The sequence below is a fragment of the Fundulus heteroclitus genome, chromosome 9 (assembly GCF_011125445.2).
Source record: "Fundulus heteroclitus isolate FHET01 chromosome 9, MU-UCD_Fhet_4.1, whole genome shotgun sequence".
Taxonomy (NCBI): domain Eukaryota; kingdom Metazoa; phylum Chordata; class Actinopteri; order Cyprinodontiformes; family Fundulidae; genus Fundulus; species Fundulus heteroclitus.
Window position 1 is genome coordinate 10,514,145 of NC_046369.1, and position 20,405 is coordinate 10,534,549.

General features: G+C 38.7%; 1 protein-coding gene across 1 annotated transcript in view; it reads right to left on the bottom strand.

The window, feature by feature from the left end:
- The window catches only part of LOC118564137 (complement factor H-like), a 33,271-nt gene that overhangs the window by 8,993 nt on the left and 3,873 nt on the right, over positions 1 to 20,405 (bottom strand). Inside the window, exons 5-8 of the mRNA XM_036141007.1 lie at positions 18,497 to 18,667; positions 18,150 to 18,338; positions 17,495 to 17,680; positions 16,759 to 16,944 (exon numbers count right to left, since the gene is read on the bottom strand). Of these exons, the coding sequence (XP_035996900.1) occupies positions 16,759 to 16,944; positions 17,495 to 17,680; positions 18,150 to 18,338; positions 18,497 to 18,667 (732 nt within the window). The remainder of the gene's footprint in view (positions 1 to 16,758; positions 16,945 to 17,494; positions 17,681 to 18,149; positions 18,339 to 18,496; positions 18,668 to 20,405) is intronic.

Consider the following 20,405-nt stretch of genomic DNA (forward strand, 5'->3'; position numbering starts at 1 on the left):
TGAAAGCCCAAGAAAACCATCCCAGCACAGAGGGGTGGAAGTGGAAACATCACGTTGTGTTGGTGTTTTACTTTAAGAGGGACAGGTGTACTAATAAATCAACCAGAGGTTTTCAACTGCACTCCTAGAGGTCCGGTGTCCTGCAACATTTATGTGTCTTTGCTTCAACACACCTGAGTCAACTAATCAGTTCATTAGCAGAACTCTAGAAAACTGGACAGCAAACTGAAGAAGTAATTCAACCATTTGATTCAGGTTAATAGAAAATATTCAGGAGATTATTATTTGCGTTGGAATGAGTTAATTTTACTAAATGTACCTAAGGTTTGCACTGATTATGATACAAAATCTTTCCGGTTTATAGGTCTCAAACTGGAATCAATCACAGAAGGACTTGAAGCTAAAGGATTTGGTCTCTGTCTGTGTGCTTGGTTATTTTATACCAGTTTATAAATAAGGTTTCTGTTTATAGATGTTATGCCTAATGTTTAATCGTGTCCTTCCAAAATTATATCTAATGTATTTACATGGGGCTGCACAGTGGCGCAGTGGGTAGCGCTGTTGCCTTGCAGCAAGAAGGTCCTGTGTTCAAGTCAGTCCTGGGTCTTTCTGCATGGAGTTTGCATGTTCTCCCTGTGCATGTGTGGGTTCTCTCCGGGTACTCTGGCTTCCTCCGACAGTCCAAAAACATGACTGTTAGGTTAATTGGCTTCTTCAAATTGTCCTAAGTTGTGCTTAAAAGATTGTTTGTCCTGTCTGGAGATAGGCACCAGCAACCCCATGAGGGATTAAGCGGTTTGGAAAATGGATGGATGGATGGATGTATTTACATGGTCTTTCTTGAAAAAGAGATTGTTAAATCTACCTGGATAAATAAAGGTTTATGTATTATTATAAATTAATTAAAAATTAGCTTAAAAAAACAAACAGTGAGCTGTTGACCGTTGCCATATTTTGTTTTATCATTACCTGTAATTCTACCATTTACAATGTCAGGTCTTTGACACTGTTTCACTGACAAGGAAGAAAACAGTTTAATAAGAAATCATGTAAATGCAAAAAAATTAAAGAAATAAATGTCAAAAAACCAATCTTACTATAAACTTATCAGCAATTACAACTTTTCCTGTTATTTATTGATAAGTTTATTTTTCTGGGATAGCTTCTTGCAGAATTTTTAGTTGCCTCTTTGAAGTTTTCATTTCTCATTAAAAGATTTCCCAGCATTAGCAAATTTTGGGTAAACAGTGGTCTTTTGTTAATAGTACAAAATAAATGGCTGATTAATAGAATGCATTGTTCTGGAATTTAGTTGTCCTTCTAGGTATGTTAGGTAAAAAAATATCTTCAATAATTTTACATTCAAAAAGAAACCTTCTGGTCTGTTTTGCACTTTTTAAGTATGACATCCTGCCCACTGAGCTATATTATACACTGGAGTGCTGATTTTGCTGAAAAACTGAAGTCACTGGCCGCCATCTTGCTCCTCCCTACTCTCACAGAATCCCATAGGATTTGGTTGCAACAACAAGCAGTTTTCTGGCTGTGTGAAAACGTTTCACAGGTAATTCTACAGTTAGTGGTTGTACTAACACTATCAACTACTAGGAAATTATGTGCTGAAATATTTTACATATTATTCATATTAAATATATATATATGTATATATAAGTATGTGTATATGTATATATGTATATATATATATATGTATACACATATGTAAATAGCTGTTTTTGTATATTGTTATTTATATATTTATAAATGTTAAACATATATATTTAAATGAATAAAATGCAAAATGTTTCAGCACATGACTTTCTCAGTACTTGATATTTTTAGAACATAACATAAAAGTATATGGCATTTGACATTTTAAAAGTCTTAAGCCCCCCCTGAACATGAGAAAATCCTCGTTATTGGATGCTGTAGCGCACATATTCCCTAGTTACTGGGGGGAAATAGGGAGTACCAATATGGCGGCTGGTGGCTTCAAAGTGACTCGTTCAAACAGACGGTGATTAGCACTCCAGTGTATTATATAGCTCAGTGATCCTGCCATATCTTTGCATTGTGGAACTGGGCCACTCCACTCTCCTTCATCCTTGCAATAAATCTCAAGCGACCCATCCAATATTTCATCAGATGACTTGCAGCTAAACCGAACAAAGTTGCCAGAGGTGGCTTCTTCTAGATCCCCTAACACCTGGACATTGTTGTCCACATGAAGAACTGGACACTGAGTGGCTGTAAAGACAAAAATTGGGACACATGGTAGGTTTGTCTATATAGCACTCTTCATACACAAACCAATCCAAAGTGAATACTTAAATTTAAGGAGAATCAATAAAATACCATAAAATGCTTTGAAAGGCATAGCAAAAAATAAATAAAATAGATAACATAAACAAAACAAAAACAATGTTATAATGCTAATTTAATCTTAAAATACCCACAGTAAATTGCTCACCAGTGATCGGGCAAACAGTTAATTAGTCAGACACTTTGAAATAAAAGTGCTGCAAGAAAAAGTCTTCAGACCTGATTTAAAGAAGCCAACAGTTTTTTGGACTTTTTTAGGGAGTTTGTTCCAGAGGTGAGAGGCATAGAAACTAAATGCTACCTCACCTTGTTTAGTTCTGATCCTGAGTACACTAAGTAAACAGGTCACCTATGACCCGGCTCGTCTTTTGACAAACAACTTCAAAATGTTAGCAAATGAAGAGAAGCGCTAAAATGTTTTAATGTGTTTTACTACAGGCATAGATAATTTTTCTTTCTAAATTACAGTGGCTTCCTTATTTATATTGATAACTAATGAACTTTACATTCAGCTCATACCTTCACAGACTGGAATGTTACCATCCCAGCTATTTGTCGTGCAACGCCTGCGGTTTGACCGACTGACCATGTGATAACTGAAATGAGTTTTCAGTAAGATCAGTAAAAAAAAAAAACAATGAGTGAATGACAATAAAATAAAAACCTTAGAAAACTTTTTTAAGTTACCCTCTGTGGCATTCATACTTCGATGGGAAAAAAAAGCAGCTATAAAATGGCAAAATGGATGTAGCAAAGGTATAAAAGTTTTTTAACTTACGTTGGCATGGTTTGCCCACTGCCGTCCAGTCCCCCTCAGAACAGATCAGCTTGAAAAAGCCAGTGTAGCCAACATTGCAGGGAACTCTCACTTGTCTTCCTCCAGCATAAGTGCTTTCCAAACCACTTATGTCAAAATTGGGATCATAGTGACGACTTTTTAAAAACTTTTCAAGCGTACACGCTGTGGGACAGCAGCAGACAGTTATTGTATGGTTATGTCAGGAACAAATCCTCAAACAATAAATGATAAATAAATGAAAATAATAAGTAATTAAGACATGTGGAATAGGGTGGTCCTTAAAATTGAAAGTCTGAAAGTCTAAGCTCCAACCCCCGGAATTCATTGGAAAAGTTGAGAAAACTCTCCTGATAAATTTTTTTCTCAATTGGACAACATTTACCCCTCCCTCATCGACCTTGAAGTTTCACCCTGAGGATCCCCGAGAGACACTTTTCATCAGGGAATAAATAGAGTGTATAAGGATTAAAATGAGAATGAAAACAAAAATTAATAAAAACAACAATCCTTGAAAACAAATTTATTATAAATGGTTACCCCATTACACATATTAAATGTATTAAACTTTAACAAAAATCTTAAGCAAAATGTCTTTCTACTTTAAATACATAGTTTGTTGCGGCTGTAGCCCAACGTAAATCAAGTGTAAAACTGCAGTATAGTTTCACACAACATGGAAGTATCATTTTGGTTCCATGAACACAATCTGAGTCTCTTGAGAAGACTCTAACATACTCCCCGATTCTGTGCCCTTCAAGGATCCACAAAGCTCCTAGGGAGTCCTAGGTCCATCCGACTTAGTGCTCCTGCTGGGCCGCCACACCAGCAGCCACGGTCTTTTAGTCCGGGAACTCCGTGTGATGACGAGAGACAACTTGGAGGAGAAATTGCAGTTGCTCCTCATCCTGAGTTAGCCTTCGGTTGTACTCCTGGATGAGGGCAACTCCTCGCTCTGCGTGGTCGTTGATGACCGCTATCCTCTGCACGAAGGCCGCGGTTGTCCGGAAGTTTTCCCGCTCCATCCAGGTAGCAGGATCGGCGTCGAGGAAGCCGTCTTCCAGGCGCAGCTTCTGGAGGAACCGGCGCGTGTTGGTTGATGCCATGTCTTGCAGTTGGAGTCCAGAGACGGCTTGGCTGGGCAGCTTTGGGCGCTTCGCTGGAAATTCATCTCCCACTGTGGTGTGAAGTGAGGTGAGGATTTTCCTCTTCTCCTCCAGAGTGTCCAGGGGGTCAAAGAGCGCCAGAGCGACAAGCTCCTCCGAGAGGTACCACAGGTGCCCTTGCAGCTTCGTCAAAGCTGCTTTGCCCACGTCCCGGTCGACGTCCTTGTAGGTTGTCAAATCCTTCAGCAGTTGCAGGTCGCGTCGAGGGGCAGCTGCGGCTTCCGGAGCCAGTGTCCAGGCTTTTGTGTACAGCCACCACGGGGCACTGAGGCTAAACTTCAAGGTCGATGAGGGAGGGGTAAATGTTGGAATTTAAAAAAATTCAACAGGAGAGTTTTTTTGACTATTGCAACGAATTCCGGGGGTTGAAGCTAAAAAAAAAATGAATTCCAAAATTTACCCCTCATTAAGGACCACCCTAATGTGGAACCTCTAGGACAGACTTACCTTGGCATTTTACAGAGGTTAGTAATTGCAACAACAGCAGTGGGACACAGCTTTTGGCTATCGTGTGCATTTTATCCTCCTACCCTGAACTACCAAACAGAGCAAGACCCTACAGACAGCTACACTGTTATACAGAGAAGAAGCTTTGGATTTCACAAGACACACACACACAAAAAAAGATTGCTCAATGATTGCGCAAGCGGGTTCAGCCTTCCATCCCAGAATATTAGATGAGGTGAAAAAAGGAAGAAACCACAAACAGCCCTGAAAGTGAAGCAGTGGATCCTTAGCAAACAAAAAACAAAACATGGTGCACTGGTAAACGACAAAAAAGTGACATCTTTATTTTCAAAAACTGGTTTCAGGATTAAAAAACAATAACGTTGGTTAAGCAAATGGGACAGTTGTACAGACAGTTGTACATATCCACTATATGAATAGTATTTTTTTTCCTTTGTACATAAAAGCATGCCCCAGTTTTTTAATTATGTCATCATTAAATTTGACTGAACATAAACAATTATTCCTGTAAAGTTTTGTTTGTATCGTTTTCTACTTTCCTGGTAATCATTTGCAGGAATCAACTGAGCAAGCACAACCCACTGCATCCCCCAAATCAGCTCAAATGATCTTGTTTATAGTAAATGTGATTTAGCTAAGAATAAAGCAGGTTCTCTTTTTACATATGTTAAAAAAATTAACATTAGAGTTTAAAATACAGTTACATGTGCACTTGTATTCTTTGTGTTGTGCTTTAAGCGAAGAAACAATGGCCAAAAAAGGTTAGCAAACAAACAGAGGATTGATTGTGTGACCCGAGTTTAAAAACAAATAAAACTGAATGTTCATATTGAGCAATGCAGAATTTACCTACCTTTCTCAATACTTGCTGCAATTTGTAATCTTCAATGAACTAAATGCAACAGCTCATTGCTGTTTGAAAACTATTCATGCAAAATTAAATAGCTCTAAACGTCTGACACAGAGTTGCAAGAAAAAGACTAGTCCTGAAATGCAATCGGCAGGGGACTTCTGCAAGCCGGCGTGCAATTTCTTAAAAAAAAAAAAAAAAAAACACTACCTTATTTGCAGTATGTATTTTTCTCTGTCATGCATCATCTGTGACAAAGTTTGGTCTTGCCTCTTCTCCTGGGACTTTTTGGTAAAGTTAATTGGTCGCCTTGCCTCCGTTTCTGCTGATTGCAGAAGGAAAAAAGTGGAATGTGGGTTCCACTTTTTTCCTTCTGTTGGTTGCCCAACAATTGTCTGCAAAGGCTGCACAAATTGTAGCAGACTGCCGTTTTATCCGTGACATTTTACATTTTAGCATGAAATGTTAAATGTTGAATGTGTCACCTTGAAAACTCTGCAAATTGTTTTGCCAGGAATTTGAGACAGGCTGACTACACTCCCTTTTATTTTTCTTTAATCATATTTGGTCTTGTTTGTCTGTCATTCAACACTTGTTTCTTCTTTTCCTGTTTTCCTTCTTAATCAGGTACTTACTTGACAATATAGGCCTGTATATTTTCCTTTAATCATACTGTTTTGTTCTGCATTTGTTCTGCTCTAGCTGACCTAGCTAGACTGCAAACAGGTGGAATAGAAGTCATATAAATGTACATGTACAGATGCAGCCATTTCCATATTAGGCTTTTTACATACATCTACATTAACAGATCCACACATATGCACACCCTGGGTGTGATTTGCCGGGGGGGATGGGGGGGATTTACCCCCCCTCTGCTTGTGACGTCCCCACTCTGGTCATTCATGTTTTATCCCTGGGGGGGATACATTCCTCCCCCCCTCTGGTCTGATTAAGTAATATTATGTATTTTTAAAAATGGATATAAATTAGGGCTGTCAGTTTTAACGCGTTATTAACGCGTTAACTTTGTTAGACCACAACGGCGAAATTTTTTTTTGTTGCCGTTAATTGCGCGTCAAAACACACACACCGTTCCGTAATGTTGTTTCCCCGCCATGCTCTCGGGTCTGTGTTTCTTTTACCCTTGGCGCTTTCCGTAGTTTCAAGAGAGCAAGAGACTGTAGCAAAACCGACCCGCGCTCACTGTTGCACAGACTGTTTATTTCATGTGACTTTGGGCTCGTTTTATTCTAAAGGCGCTTGTAACTTTCATGAGTCACGGGTTGCGGTTTTTTGGGCACGTTTCTGAAAGTGAAATCGCTTATTTGGGCTCTAAAATGAGTGACAAAACAGCAGTTATTAAGATACCTGCTTTCACTAGACACTTTGAGTGTATCCAGCTGAAATATCCCTCCGCAATAAGAGCCGACGGTAGTAAAGGCAGAGAGAGCACCATTTTGAGCAGACAGTGGTTCTGAAGATGAGTTTTTAACATGCTGATAACATTGCAGAAACCCAACCCATAAACCGTACTTTAATGCTTATTAATTTGTTTTCTCTGTATTTGACAAACTAATGCTGAATTACGTTGCCAAACGAAGGACCTGGAGTTACTAAACAGTTGCTAAACAGTCTCATTCAGGGTATTAAGCTCCTGCCCAGTTACAAGCAAAGTGTAAGACTGGAATGACCTGGAGATTTAAAACCTTTTTCCAGGCTTAAACTGTATGAATATGGATATAAACAGCAAGCAAAAATATTGTTGTTGGTGTGAAAGCTCAGAATTAGATGTCTGTGAGAGAGAGTGAAAAAACAAACAATAGAACTTATGACTTTATTGAAATGTACAATTTTTATTAATTTATATGTATATGCCTGATACCATGTCTATCTTTGTTTAAGAGGCAAAAAAATATATCGGCATGAAAATAAGTATTTATTTACAAATTTATTTACACATTGTGTAAACATCAGGGCGTCACGATTAGTCATTTAGCCATCATAGTCCAGAGTTTAACATTTGGCACTAGGATGTTTTCATTCCAATCCTCAAAAGTGCTTGAAAAATAACAAAATTAAAATATTTTTTGTACAAGCATGTATTTTATTAGTATCATTTATTGCAAAATTGCACATTAAAATGCCCAAACAGGCTATTACACTTTCAAAAATAAAATAATAAAACGTGTGATTAATTTGCATTTAATCTCGAGTTACCTATTGACATTATGTGATTAATCGATTCAAATTCAATCGTTTTAATCATTTGACAGCCCTAATATAAATACATGTCTTGTGTCCTTCACATTTTTTAATTTAATGTTTTGTTGTCTGTTTTTAAAGAGTATTAATACGTTTTCTGCTCGAAGCGGTTGAAGTAAGCTAATACCCACTCCCGAGTCCAGACAGTGGATGCCGCAATCTAGCTATTTACCTGAAAGAGCAGCTGCTAGCTAACCAAGTAATGAATGAGAACATGTAGCAGCATGAACGTTAACATATGACAAGTATTTTGTCATATTTCAGCCCGAAAAATCAACAGAAAAGGTCAAGAGTAGATGACGGGACAAACAGCCATGGTAATGTTACAGGACAAACTTTTTGTGGATGATGAAGATTTGCAGTCAGCGTCAAAAGACAAGAAGCAGCAGCAGCAGCCGATTTCTCCACCCTCCGGCCCAGGACAGGTGACATGCTGTCTCGAGCCAGACAGCAAGTAGGCCACATCACCTTGTCGTTATGTTCATTTATAAAACACTTCAAATGATCCCCCTCTGTTTTTTTTGCAAATCGCACACTGACCGGGTCCTTTAATAAGGGCTGTCAGGTCTCTATATGACCGGTGTCAGAGTCTGGTCCACATTGCCGGCTTGAACCGGAAAAGGGTAGAGTGCCTTCTCCGGGTTGGGGACGATGTGCTGCCTCTAATGGAGGAGTTCAAGTATCTTGGGGTCTTGTTCACGAATGAGGGGAAGATGGAGTGGGACATCGACAGGCGGATTGGTGCGGCGTCTGCTGTGAAGCGGGCGCTGTACAAGAGAGAGCTCAGCCAAAAGGCGAAGCTCTCGATTTACCGGTCGATCTACATTTCTACTCTCATCCATGGTCACGAGCTTTGGGTAGTGACCGAAAGAACGAGATCCCGGATACAAGCGACCGAAATTAGTTTTCTCCGTAGTGTGTCTGGGCTCTCCCTTAGAGATAGGGTGAGGAGCTCAGTCATCTGGGGAGGACTCAGAGTAGAGCCGCTGCTCCTCCACGTCGAGAGGAGCCAGTTGAGGTGGCTCGGGCATCTGGTCAGGATGCCTCCTGGACGCCTCCCTGGTGAGGTGTTCCTGGCAAGTCCCACCGGGAGGAGGCCCAGGGGAAGACCCAGGACACGCTGGAGGGACTATGTCTCCCGGCTGGCCTGGGAACGCCTTGGGATTCCTCCTGAGGAGCTGGCCCAAGTGGCCGGGGAGAGGGACGTCTGGGCCTCCCTACTGAAGCTGCTACCCCCGCGACCCGACCCCGGATAAGCGGAAGAAACAGATGGACGGACGGACGGACATAATATTCCAAAAGTTAAAATGATTGAACACTGATAAACCTCAGACCGGCAGATCTCGCTTTGCAAAGCCCCGCCCTACTCTCTTTCTGATTGGCTAATGTCCTGGCTCTGCCAGATTTCATTGGTTGAGCGCAACTTCTGTTTAAAATCTTGAATAAAAAGTCTACACAGAACATTTTGCGCTCATTTTCCAAATGACAGAAATCCGTTGCAGCGACGGAGAACTTTAACCCCTGATAATATTACTTATTATTAGATCAGAGGGGGGAGGAATGTATCCCCCCAGGGATAAAACATGAAAGACCAGAGGGGGGGACATCACAAAAAGAGGGGGGGGGGTAAATCCTCCCCATTCCCCCCAGCAAATCGCACCAAGATTATAACTAATGGTTGTTCAAACTATCTCTTAAGCATGGTAATGGGAGTGCATACCTTTGTAAAAGTAACAAAGAGCACAAACAGTGTTGTACAACTTACTGAAATCTCGGAGTCAAGTAAAAGTATAAGTACCTCTCTAAAATATGGCTTTGATAAAAGTCCAAGTCACTGAATGAAATGTCACTTGAGGTAAAGTCTTAAAGTATCTGAAATGTCTTGTACTTAAGTATGAAAATTACTGTAAAAATAGATATACTCATGTAATGTAATAAAAAAAGTATAAATAAAAAGTAAATCAAAGCAAATGCAGTTGTCATGTTCGGCTTAATGTGTTTCGCCCACATGCAGAAAACACTCGGGAAAAACAGATAGATTAGAAAAGGTTTATTAAACTAGGATCACAGGAAGAACGCTGTCTAGGTGGAGTTGAGTCGGGACGGGAACCAAGTGGACATGGGACCGGACCAATCTGGGAAGATGGGAAGAGGATTAACATACGGAGGGGACGAGGGGAATGTGCTGCTGGACGTAAGCTTACCACTAGGTTTGAAAGCCAGACAGGGGAGGAGGAGGTGTGGACTCAGCGCTTGCTTGGTGGCGGGAACACAGGTGTCCGAGAGACCAGAGAGCGGAGGCAGAAGTGGGTCCGAGCAGCACCGAGATGTCCAGGGGTCCAGAGCAGCGGGAGTCACCAGTAGATGTCTGGAGGGAACAGAATCCCAGAACGAGGAACTGACTCGAGAGGAACTCAGAGGAGCGGGCACGAGAGGAGGACTTGGAGTTGTTGACACAGGAGGAGGACTTCGGGACGAACAGAGGAACCTGGGAAACACAGAGGTAAGAGCGTTTTAGTTCTTTGTTAGAGATCACAAAGCTAGTGGCCACGACTGATTGCATACCAAGACAGTAACACTCTGGCATCTTCCCGCTGTCTGTGTGCTGCTTAAATGGAGCTGCCTGGTGCTCAGTCCCCACTGTTGACTGTGATTCCTGGCATGAACAACAGGCTTTTCATTTTTAGTCCAGATGTAAGATTCTTAGAGTTGACACACTTTTGAGCTAGAGCTCGTCAAACAAGCTACAATATAGGCCCATCCAAAAGCAGTGACAAACAGATTGAAATTTTTTCACTCGATAAAACCTTGTGCATTTGTAAAACCTGCATGATGGCAATAGTTAGTTCAGCTATATTGACAAAAGTGAGGACTCATTTCCCTAAAGACACAAAAATAAGGTTAGGTCACTAATGCACACATTAGTGACCTAACACATTTAATAGTAATTGTCTCTCTTGCTTACAAGTTTGTATATATATATATATATATATATATATATATATATATATATATATATATATATATATATATATATATATATATATATTAGATTAGATATGCACTCTCATATAAGACATAAGCCTGCCATATATTATGGCGGTCTCATGACCAGTCCATGTCTTCTGTCAAGCAAATTGCTAATAAGTTAGTAAATCCCTACAGATATCCTTTATGAATTTGCATACTGAACTTTTTTTTTTTTTTTTTTAACTCAGATTAAGAGAACCTGTTCAGATTTAACTTTTCAGACAGGCATTCTGAATCCACGACTGCATCTACTGAGCTCATCTGTGGTCCCATCATGGTCTGGTTGTGAAACAAAGATGCAAGGGCGTAGGTTTGATTTGAACTTTGGTAGGGACACCTACAAACAAACCTTTCCTGGTCTGACGTCATTGGTCCTACGCAATATGCATGCTCCTAGTTTTTGATGCTTCACTTGAGCGTCAGGGCGCGTTTCGTCTGTCTAGAGAGAGAATCAGCATTTCCTGCTAAATTTTATAACCATGACACACACTAGATGCTGTTTGTTAATGTTTAAAGCATCACAGAATCTGGTGAATGTCGAATTGGGAAATTTTTCCATTTGAACAACCAGCAACAGAGACAGACGGCAAATATGTGCCTATTAAACCAAATATAGTCAAAATATGTCTGTTGTCTAGATTTATCCTGTATTTTCTTTAGAATATATAGAAATGCACAGAGATAAACCCCACCCTCATTTTTTTTAATCTAAGATACTCTGAATTATAAAACAGCTAAATTATACATTCAGTTATACATTTGACAGAAAAATGTATTGTATTTACTCTGCACTGGAAGTAGAAGTGTAACTGATACTAACAGCATTTGAAATATTAAATTCAAATTTCAACAAATGTACAATTGGGTTGTTGTTACTCTGTGTAGCCCATTTCATGTAATTTATCTTACCATTCCAAACACATTTCTTATATCATATATCTGAAGTGTTAGATAACAGCTTCTCCTTACCTACATCTTCTCAGACAACTAATTATTTCCCTAGCAATAGTGAGTTTTCAATGTTTAAATGTGCAGTAAATCTTAATACATAAGCAGCATGGAGGACCCAATACTGTACTTTGAGTAAGATTGGTGACACCAAGACTGAGTTGTTACACAAGTGGTTGTCCATTTCATCATTGAAATGAGAACATATTAATATACAATTGGAATATACTAGTACAACTATTAAAGAACAGCAGATTAAACTTTAAGATATGTAAAGGCCTATATTAAATACATTTTGCGACCACATCAACAGATTCAATAATTGCTTACTTTTTTGGTGTACGAAATTACCCTCGTAATGATGTAATATTTTATGGGCTAAGCCCCTGATGATGAGAATGTCTACCTCTGTGTCTGGTTTGTACTAATTTACTAATGGACAGTGTGGAAATCTATGTAAAATAAAACCAATGTAACGAGTGTTCCTCTGTTTTATTTGTCTTTATCCTAATTCTAGAAGTAGAAATAGTCAAATAAATACCAGTATTATTTTGTGGAACCCTAATTATAATATTATAACACTGCAAAGGTCTAAACAAGAATAACAGTTGTTTAGGTGGCATTTAGTGTTCTTATACTGTAAATTATGCAAAAGAAATTACACCTGCTATTCATACCTGAACTGCCTCGAAGGGTCGACAATAAATGAAAGCAATAATAACAATGCAATATTTGTAAAAGGGAAACCCTCACCTTTTCTTTTTCAGATGGCTGTGGCTAAGAATCTGAATTTTTAATAACCTGCAGTCTTTGCTTTTTCATCTTTCCAGCAGCCTTCAGAACTCCTGCCTGGCACAGAATATTTAGTTTTATAAAAGAGATTAGGTTTTTGTTGATAAAATGTGTTATACTTCAGAATGAAATGCTATTTTGAGATATTAACGTTGGTTACTTACATTTCTCAAGTTCAACAAATCAAAACTCTGTCTCCTGCTTCTGTTCAGAACTGCACTCAGCAGCCTTGCAGATAATATTTAGTTTCTTAACTGGGACTAGTTTTGTAGTCTAGTTTCAATTGTGGAAACGGCAGTATCCCAGTATGAATCAAAACTGAATCTCTCGCGCTCCAAGCACGCAATAGAAAACAGCCAGTCAGGAAGAGGGAAGGCGGGATTTAAGGCAGCACAACCAATGAGAGTGGAGTTAAAGGGGGGTGTCTACCTTGTCAATCAAAGACCAGGCCCGTTAGTGATTGGCTGCGTGGAGCACCAGGCCCCGCCCCCGCTGGCCCACAGCAGTGCTTCGGGCGAACCTTTGCATATACGCACGTCTGGCACGTCTCTCTCTTTCTCTCTCTTTTTTGTAACGAGTAACTAAACCAAACATCGAAAATGTATCGGAGTAAAAGTATGCAATTAGGTTCAGAAATATAGTGAAGTAAAAGTTATCAAAAAATGTAATACTCCATAAAAGTATAAAGTACTCCGAAATATACTTAAGTACAGTAGTGAAGTATTTTTACTTCGTTACTATACAACGATGAGCATAAATTAGGATTAAATCTTTACCACTGGAACAATCCTAACATGAAAAAGATATAAAGTAAAGTACAAGAACTTTTCCATGTGAAGATAAAATGGCAAGCGCTAGCATAAACAGCAGGACACCAGGAATAAAACGCCTAAAACCAGCTTACTTTGAGAAAACAAAGAAAATGATGAATTTTGGTGAATTAAATACACCATACCCTTTAAACACAGTAAGGTACACTGAAAATAGAAAAATATCAAACAATTCTGTTTTTTTAGTCCATAGAAGTCTAAGATTTGTATTTTGTCCTTGCAGTCAAATCAAACTAATTAAGTTGGGAAACCTTTATTTGAGTTGTGAGAATACAAATGAAAATTCTGGTGTTTTAAAAAATATAAATACAAATTGCAGATTTATGTTTGTGGAATATTGGCTTTGAATACGAATCCAAAAGGGTGGAATAAAAATGACAAACATTCCCAGGTCTCCCAGGTATCAAGTGTGCAACACAAGAAACATTGATTGAACAGCACATAGCAGATGGACTCTTGAGCCTGCAAGGCACCCTCCAAAGTGAACTGAACAAGTTCAAAGTACGTTCTCGCCAAGAATTTCAGAACGCAGTATTGTGGTTCTGCAGCTGGATCAGTCCAATGAAAGATGTCACCACTCAGGTAAAACTTTTCCTAGTGTTTCAATTTTATTTAAATAGATGATAAAATAAGAAACACAATTTTGAAGTTGGAGAAAATACCCGAGCCACCTCAGCTGACGTCTCTCAATGTGGAAGAACGGTGGCTCTACTCAGAGCCCCTCCCAGACTGCTGAGCTCCACTCTTGAAGGGGATGCCCAGGCACGTTGAAGAGGGAGCTCATTTCAACTGCTTGCATCCGGGATCTCTTTCTTTTGGCCATGACCCAAATTCGCCGACCAACGGTGAGTGCAGGGATGTAGACTTTCTTTACTGTAACAGATGGGTGCTGCACATGCATTACTGTAGGGGCCGCACTGATTCTTCTGTTGATCTCCTGCTCCATTCTCCCCTCATCCAAGAATCTCCTCTAATTGAGAGGAAATGGAGAAGCTGAACTTCACACTTAGTTGCGAACCACCCAAATGCAGGCTGCAAGTTTTGGCTGTAGGAGGCCGGCAGAACCACGTTGTCTGCAAAAAGTAGAGACAAAATCCCCTGGTCCCCAAGTGACAGCCTTGTCAGAGTCCAACATGCACTGGAAACAGGTCCAACTGAACCCCTGCAATGGGAACCAGACTCCTGGTCCACTTGTACAGAGACAGGATGGCCCCAGTAAAGGGCCACAGACCCTGGACTCCTGGGGGGCCTCATAAAATTCAATATGAGGAGCATGGTCAAATACCTTCTCTAAGTCCGTAAAGCACATGTGGAGCACCCTGTAGAGGGTGTGGAGCTGGTCTGATGTTCTACAGTCATCAATACCGTGAAGCAGAGACGACAACTGCTGCAGAAAGAACTGGGGAGGCTAAAAAGAGTGTTTTCAAGAAATGTATTGAAATGTCTAAAAAATGTGTTTGTGAGATCTTCTGTACTGAAAATGAATTTTGAAAGAAGCAGAGGAATGCTGGGATCTTAATTTTAAATAATAAATAAAGCCAGAAACTGGAGACACTGGTCAAGACAAATGGTTTTACTTTTCATACAATCAACAAAATCTGTCATACAGCTGGATAAAAGTTTCTATCAGTATTTTAGTATGCTCCAAAGACAATATTCTGTACACTGACAGAGAGGCTGTTTGTGCCGTTGCTTCATTTATGAATATTTTGCAACATGGTTTATCTTGACAGACATGTTGAAGAACAAATGCAATTCACTTGTGAAGAATGACATCTTTATTTTTCTTCTTGTTTAGAAGCATTTTAGATACATCTGTTTTCTTATGTTTTCATAAAAAATGCAGAGGAAGAGGACTAAATGCAGTACTTCTATTAAAATGACCACAACAGCAGTGAAGTACATAGGTCTTTACAATAGTAAGTCAATTATATATTTTTGTGATTACATGTTTATTTTAAGCTCTCCCAAGACTTTTATTGGCAAGTGGGCAGGGTCACCTCCCCATCATTACACTCCACACGCATCGGTACTCTGCCAACATGTGTTGTTCCTGGTTTACAAACAAATGTAAGATAATCCTCATGTGGCACGTATAGCTTATCGCTATTGCCACGGCCAAACCAAATATTATGTGTGTTCATTAACTGCTCGTTCACAGTGCAGGGTTCTGAAAAAGAAAAAAAAGGAAGAAAAATAATATTTACTTTGTCCATAAAACAGAAAAAAATAAAATAACACAGACAAAATTCAATACATTTGTTTTTGAATACAAAATTTCAGGATTCTATGCTGTTTCATAACTAAACATACAGTTAAATGAACCTTTGCATTTTATGTTTTACATTTTGTGGTTATTCACATACCACCATAAAAACTACAAAAAGGAGATTGTCCTCCATCTTTTTTTTTTGACGAGACCATGTAATCAGAATACTTCAACCATGTTTTACTTTTCCTTTGGTCTCCACATTTGTCTTTGAAATGGATGTGAATTGTTTGTACAATCAGATAAAAAGTTTTTCTTTAAGTGGAAATATTATGTAAAATAATGTGATGCACATATTAGAAAACATATGGCAGAAGCATGAACAGTGTAACTGCCTTATTATAAACAAATTTCTTTGAAATTTGTACACCTCCTGATGCTGAAATCTATAAACATGCATTTTTATTACTCATGTTAATATACAGATTTCCAGTAGGTTAGAGTCTCCCTGTCAGTACTAATAGTTTACATTAAGACAAAGTGTGGCAACATTACTTTATCTGAACGTTTGGCACCATTTTCTTTATGGAGCCGAGCTGTTAAAAAATAAGCTTGTTTACACGCTATATGTTCACCCAAACCCTGTATGTTGTGTGAGCTACTAGGGAAGATGCTTAGTAGATATAGTTTTATAAAATCACTTCTTTAGCTTTCCAGTTGTTTTTTGAGCTTTGAACAAAGCTGTTGAAAATCAAGGATGAGTTTTTGCAATCTGGCAGTTTTTAAATGATTTAACCACACTATTACTTTGTTTATCTTTTCTTATTCATTTTAAACATTGTATACTTTCAGGATTTCATGTTTTAAATATAAAAGACTTGTAACAATGTTAAATTTTTTACATTATTTTAAACCATGCAAAAAATTCTCTGTATGTGATAAGTGTCTGCGTTGATATCGTGCCATTACACATTTTATTATTCCTGATCTCATCTAGAAAAATCAGGGATTTCATATGAAAGATCAGCTTTTAAATCACACCTGGAAATATTACAGCATGCAAAATGAAAATTGTAAAGTTGACTTACTGAGGCATCTCATGTCTCCTATCCATACTCCGTTGTTGCAGGTTTTAAATGGTTCCTCGCTCATAGTATACATTTGCTGACAGATGTATTCAACTTTGTCACCATGTTGAAACACAGAACCTGAGCCAATATATGATTTTGTGTCTCCATCTGCAAGACGTGGTGGTGCTGAACAAACCATAGGAGCTAAAAGAATTTGGGCAATGAGAACAAAATTAGTTTAAGACGGTGCTTCATCACATTAACATGTAGATTTGGTATTTAAAATATACTTCAACACAAAATATACTTTTTCCAAACAGCAATGGCTTTTTCTTAACTTAGTGGTTCATGGACTTGGTCCAGACTGCAAATCTCATGCGGGAATGTTTGCTGGTCCAGGTTGGTAATTAATGTTCAAAAAGCACCAATTATGTGCTTTTATCAGCAATACACTGTCAAAATCCTAAAACTGTAGCTTCCATCTGGCAAAGAGTACTAAGGTGCCAAATCAGATTCTGGAAGAGGGCTGATGACCTTCAATAAATACTATGTGATCCAGCCTAGTGGTTTAGGCATAACAATGAGTTAATGTAAATTTAAAATTCAATGCAATGTCTTAAGTGGACTCAATGCTGCCTCCTAAAATAGAGATAAGTTTTGCTTTGCTGTCAAACACCTTCCAAGAATTGCTGTTTTGACATGGAAGTAAAAAACAAACAGTACGAGAAGGAGAATAAGACAAGAACTGATTTACCTCCACACTGTGGCGGGGGGTCGCTCCACTGTCCGTTTCCCAAACACTCAATTGATGCACTTCCTTGCATGAAGTCCGTACCACGATTACAAGCAAATGATAATATATCTCCTTTACTTAGAGCATTGCCTTGTACAAATGAAGTGATGCGCACATTTTCTGGTACTTCTGGTCGTTTGCATTTCTCTATTAAAGAACAGAAGTTTACAACATAAACAACAAAGGTTATAACTCAGTGAAACAAAGCACAAAATGATTTGTAACCCCCCCCCATTTCAGCATTAAAACCTTTTTGAAACCAATGACTTTACACTTTGAGGTAATTATCATAATTACATTCTGTTTTCCATCAATATAAAAGCTAACAATAAAAGCTGATTGTGTGAGGCTAATGAGGCAGATTGTTGACTATTGATTGTTATTTAATGACTAATGTTAAATAATATAATAAAAGTAAAGAAGTAATACGAAGGGTCAAAACTGGAGTCAACCAGAAGTATAAATCTACCTAAATATAAAGGTAGTTTTATGACAATGCTCGCAGACAGAACTGCATTGAGGATTTATTGAACAGAAAAGACCATATCAATAGAATGTTATTAACTATTTTTCACGTTAACTTGTAAACTGTATTGGATCAGTGAAGTGAGCATACCAGAACAGGTTGGCAACGGGGCATCCCACTTCCCAGTTTCTAAACACAGAATTTCATCAGAGCCCTCCAGATCATATTCATCCTCACAGGCAAATAATAATGTAGTTCCCGATTTCACTCGATTATCTCTGGGTGCAGAACCCAAAATTCCAAGATTAGGGTCCAATTGTGGAAGTTCACAAGGAATTCCTGGGAAAAGCAGACAAGACCAGGTAAAAGACGACAACTTTCAAAAACTGGTTCTGTTCCAGTTTTAGTCTACAATTCAATTAATATGCAGTAATAAGTAGAGTGCTTTAAAATGGTGACAGCAACAAGACTTTTAGACCAAAGAACCATCACCTTACCTGGACATTCTTCAGTTTTTTTCCACTTGCCGTTCTCACATGTTGCGTTGCCCCCTGCCGTTACACCAGGAGCAGTGCACATATACGGAATCACTTCTCCCTCCCTATATTCTTCTTTCTCCATGGCTGTCTCAACTGTCAGTCGGGAATCACTGAGCTTTTCACACCATTCTGAAACAGATTCAGACAATGTTTTTAGAGTTTAAATTGTTGGGTGTTCTGGAGTTATTTCAAATTACAACCACACCCTTAATCATCTGGCTGGCCTTTATCTGGTTTGTTTGCACAGTTAAACCTGGTTGCTCAGGCACCTACCTTCCACCTTCAATTCCATCAATAATTTATCTTTTTATCCCTAATTTATTCTCAACCCTCATCTCTTTTTCACTCATTCTTTTCACCTTGCAGTTCTTTTCAGGTCCAAGCAGGTCCAATATGTATTCTGACAAGCTTTATTTGTCACATCAAATGTACCTTTTTAAAGTATCATGCTAGAAGCAGGAATTAACTTTTTATTTTCCATTATGCACACCTTTCTGTATAAAATAATGTTTTTTTGTATTGGTCTGATTGTGTTTTCACAATTAACACAACGAACGGCTTGAAAGCATCAGTTTGTGTGTAATTCACCAACATAATTAGCCTGGGTACCATTCCGAACTTAGTCCCGCCCACAACGTTTTAGGTCGGGAAGTTCGGTCTGGCATTGCTCAATAGTAGCGCGAGTATGCTCGCCCAATATCTGGCGGGCCAATCAAATTGTCAGGGCGGGCTTTATACGATGATGGACAGATGATCAACAGTAACGTAATCATCCATGTCACCAAAGCGCGCTTGGGTTGAATTCGTTTACAACAACGATGGCTGCCGCTGGACAGTTGAGGTGTGTAGATTCTGCTATCAGGTCTGTTCTAGAAGATATCGACAGGTTTGTGTGTTGAAGGACTCCTTGGATCCTTACACTCTTTTTGCAACACCGGCAAAAATAGTAACGCTCATCTTCTTATGCTAGGCTAACAGTTGAGTTCCGTTGACAACAACTATGCGTCACTTAACATACGTCACACACTCCGTTGCTCTTATTGGTTGTAGGTCTATCCAATTGAGTGCAGATGAATTTTTTTTCCTGGTTCGTTCGAAACACGCCCCATAATCACAGCTCTATGGAGCAGTATCAGACTCAAATTCTGACTAGAATTGAGTATGACCATGTCAGGCTACAACATAATGTGTTTCACTCAGTAGAATGAGTTTCAGAAATAAGTAACTTTTCAATAAAAGTGCTTTTTCTTCTTCATTTGGCTTTTCCCTGTCAGTCGCCTAATTTATTAAACAAAACTATGTTTTCAACAGTGTTAATAGGTGGGTGTAGCTTTTATTTTTATTCTAAGACAATAAGCCTTCAGTTGGATATTTGGAGACTTTGGTTTGAAGTCCTAAAATTTGAAGTCTCTTTTTTGTCTGTTTATTAAATGAGATTATGTTTGAGGCTTGCTTTAGGTGACAGCTTGTGTTTTTTTAAAGCCAAATTCATGGAGGACAAAGAAACAAATTGGATATCAAAAAACCTCTTTGATGCAGGAACGTTTTTAATTTGAAAATTGTTCTGTTTGTTGTGGCAAAAATAATAATAATAGGAATCATAACGACAATCAAATTATTTGTAGTCATTTAGCCATTTCACACTTTTTGGTAGTTTTGATAATTCCTTTTTGGATGGTCCTAATGCTCATTATGGTCAAATGGTGTCATCTAACATTGAATGTTTCATATGGAAAGTGTGTTTCCCACTGACCATGGGGATTCCTTGTATCAGCTTAGTAAATCAATTGTTCTACACTTTGCTTCTATGCTTTATTTCTGTCATGAACAACTACTACTGGAGGAAGCTGCTTATATCTTTCTGCTC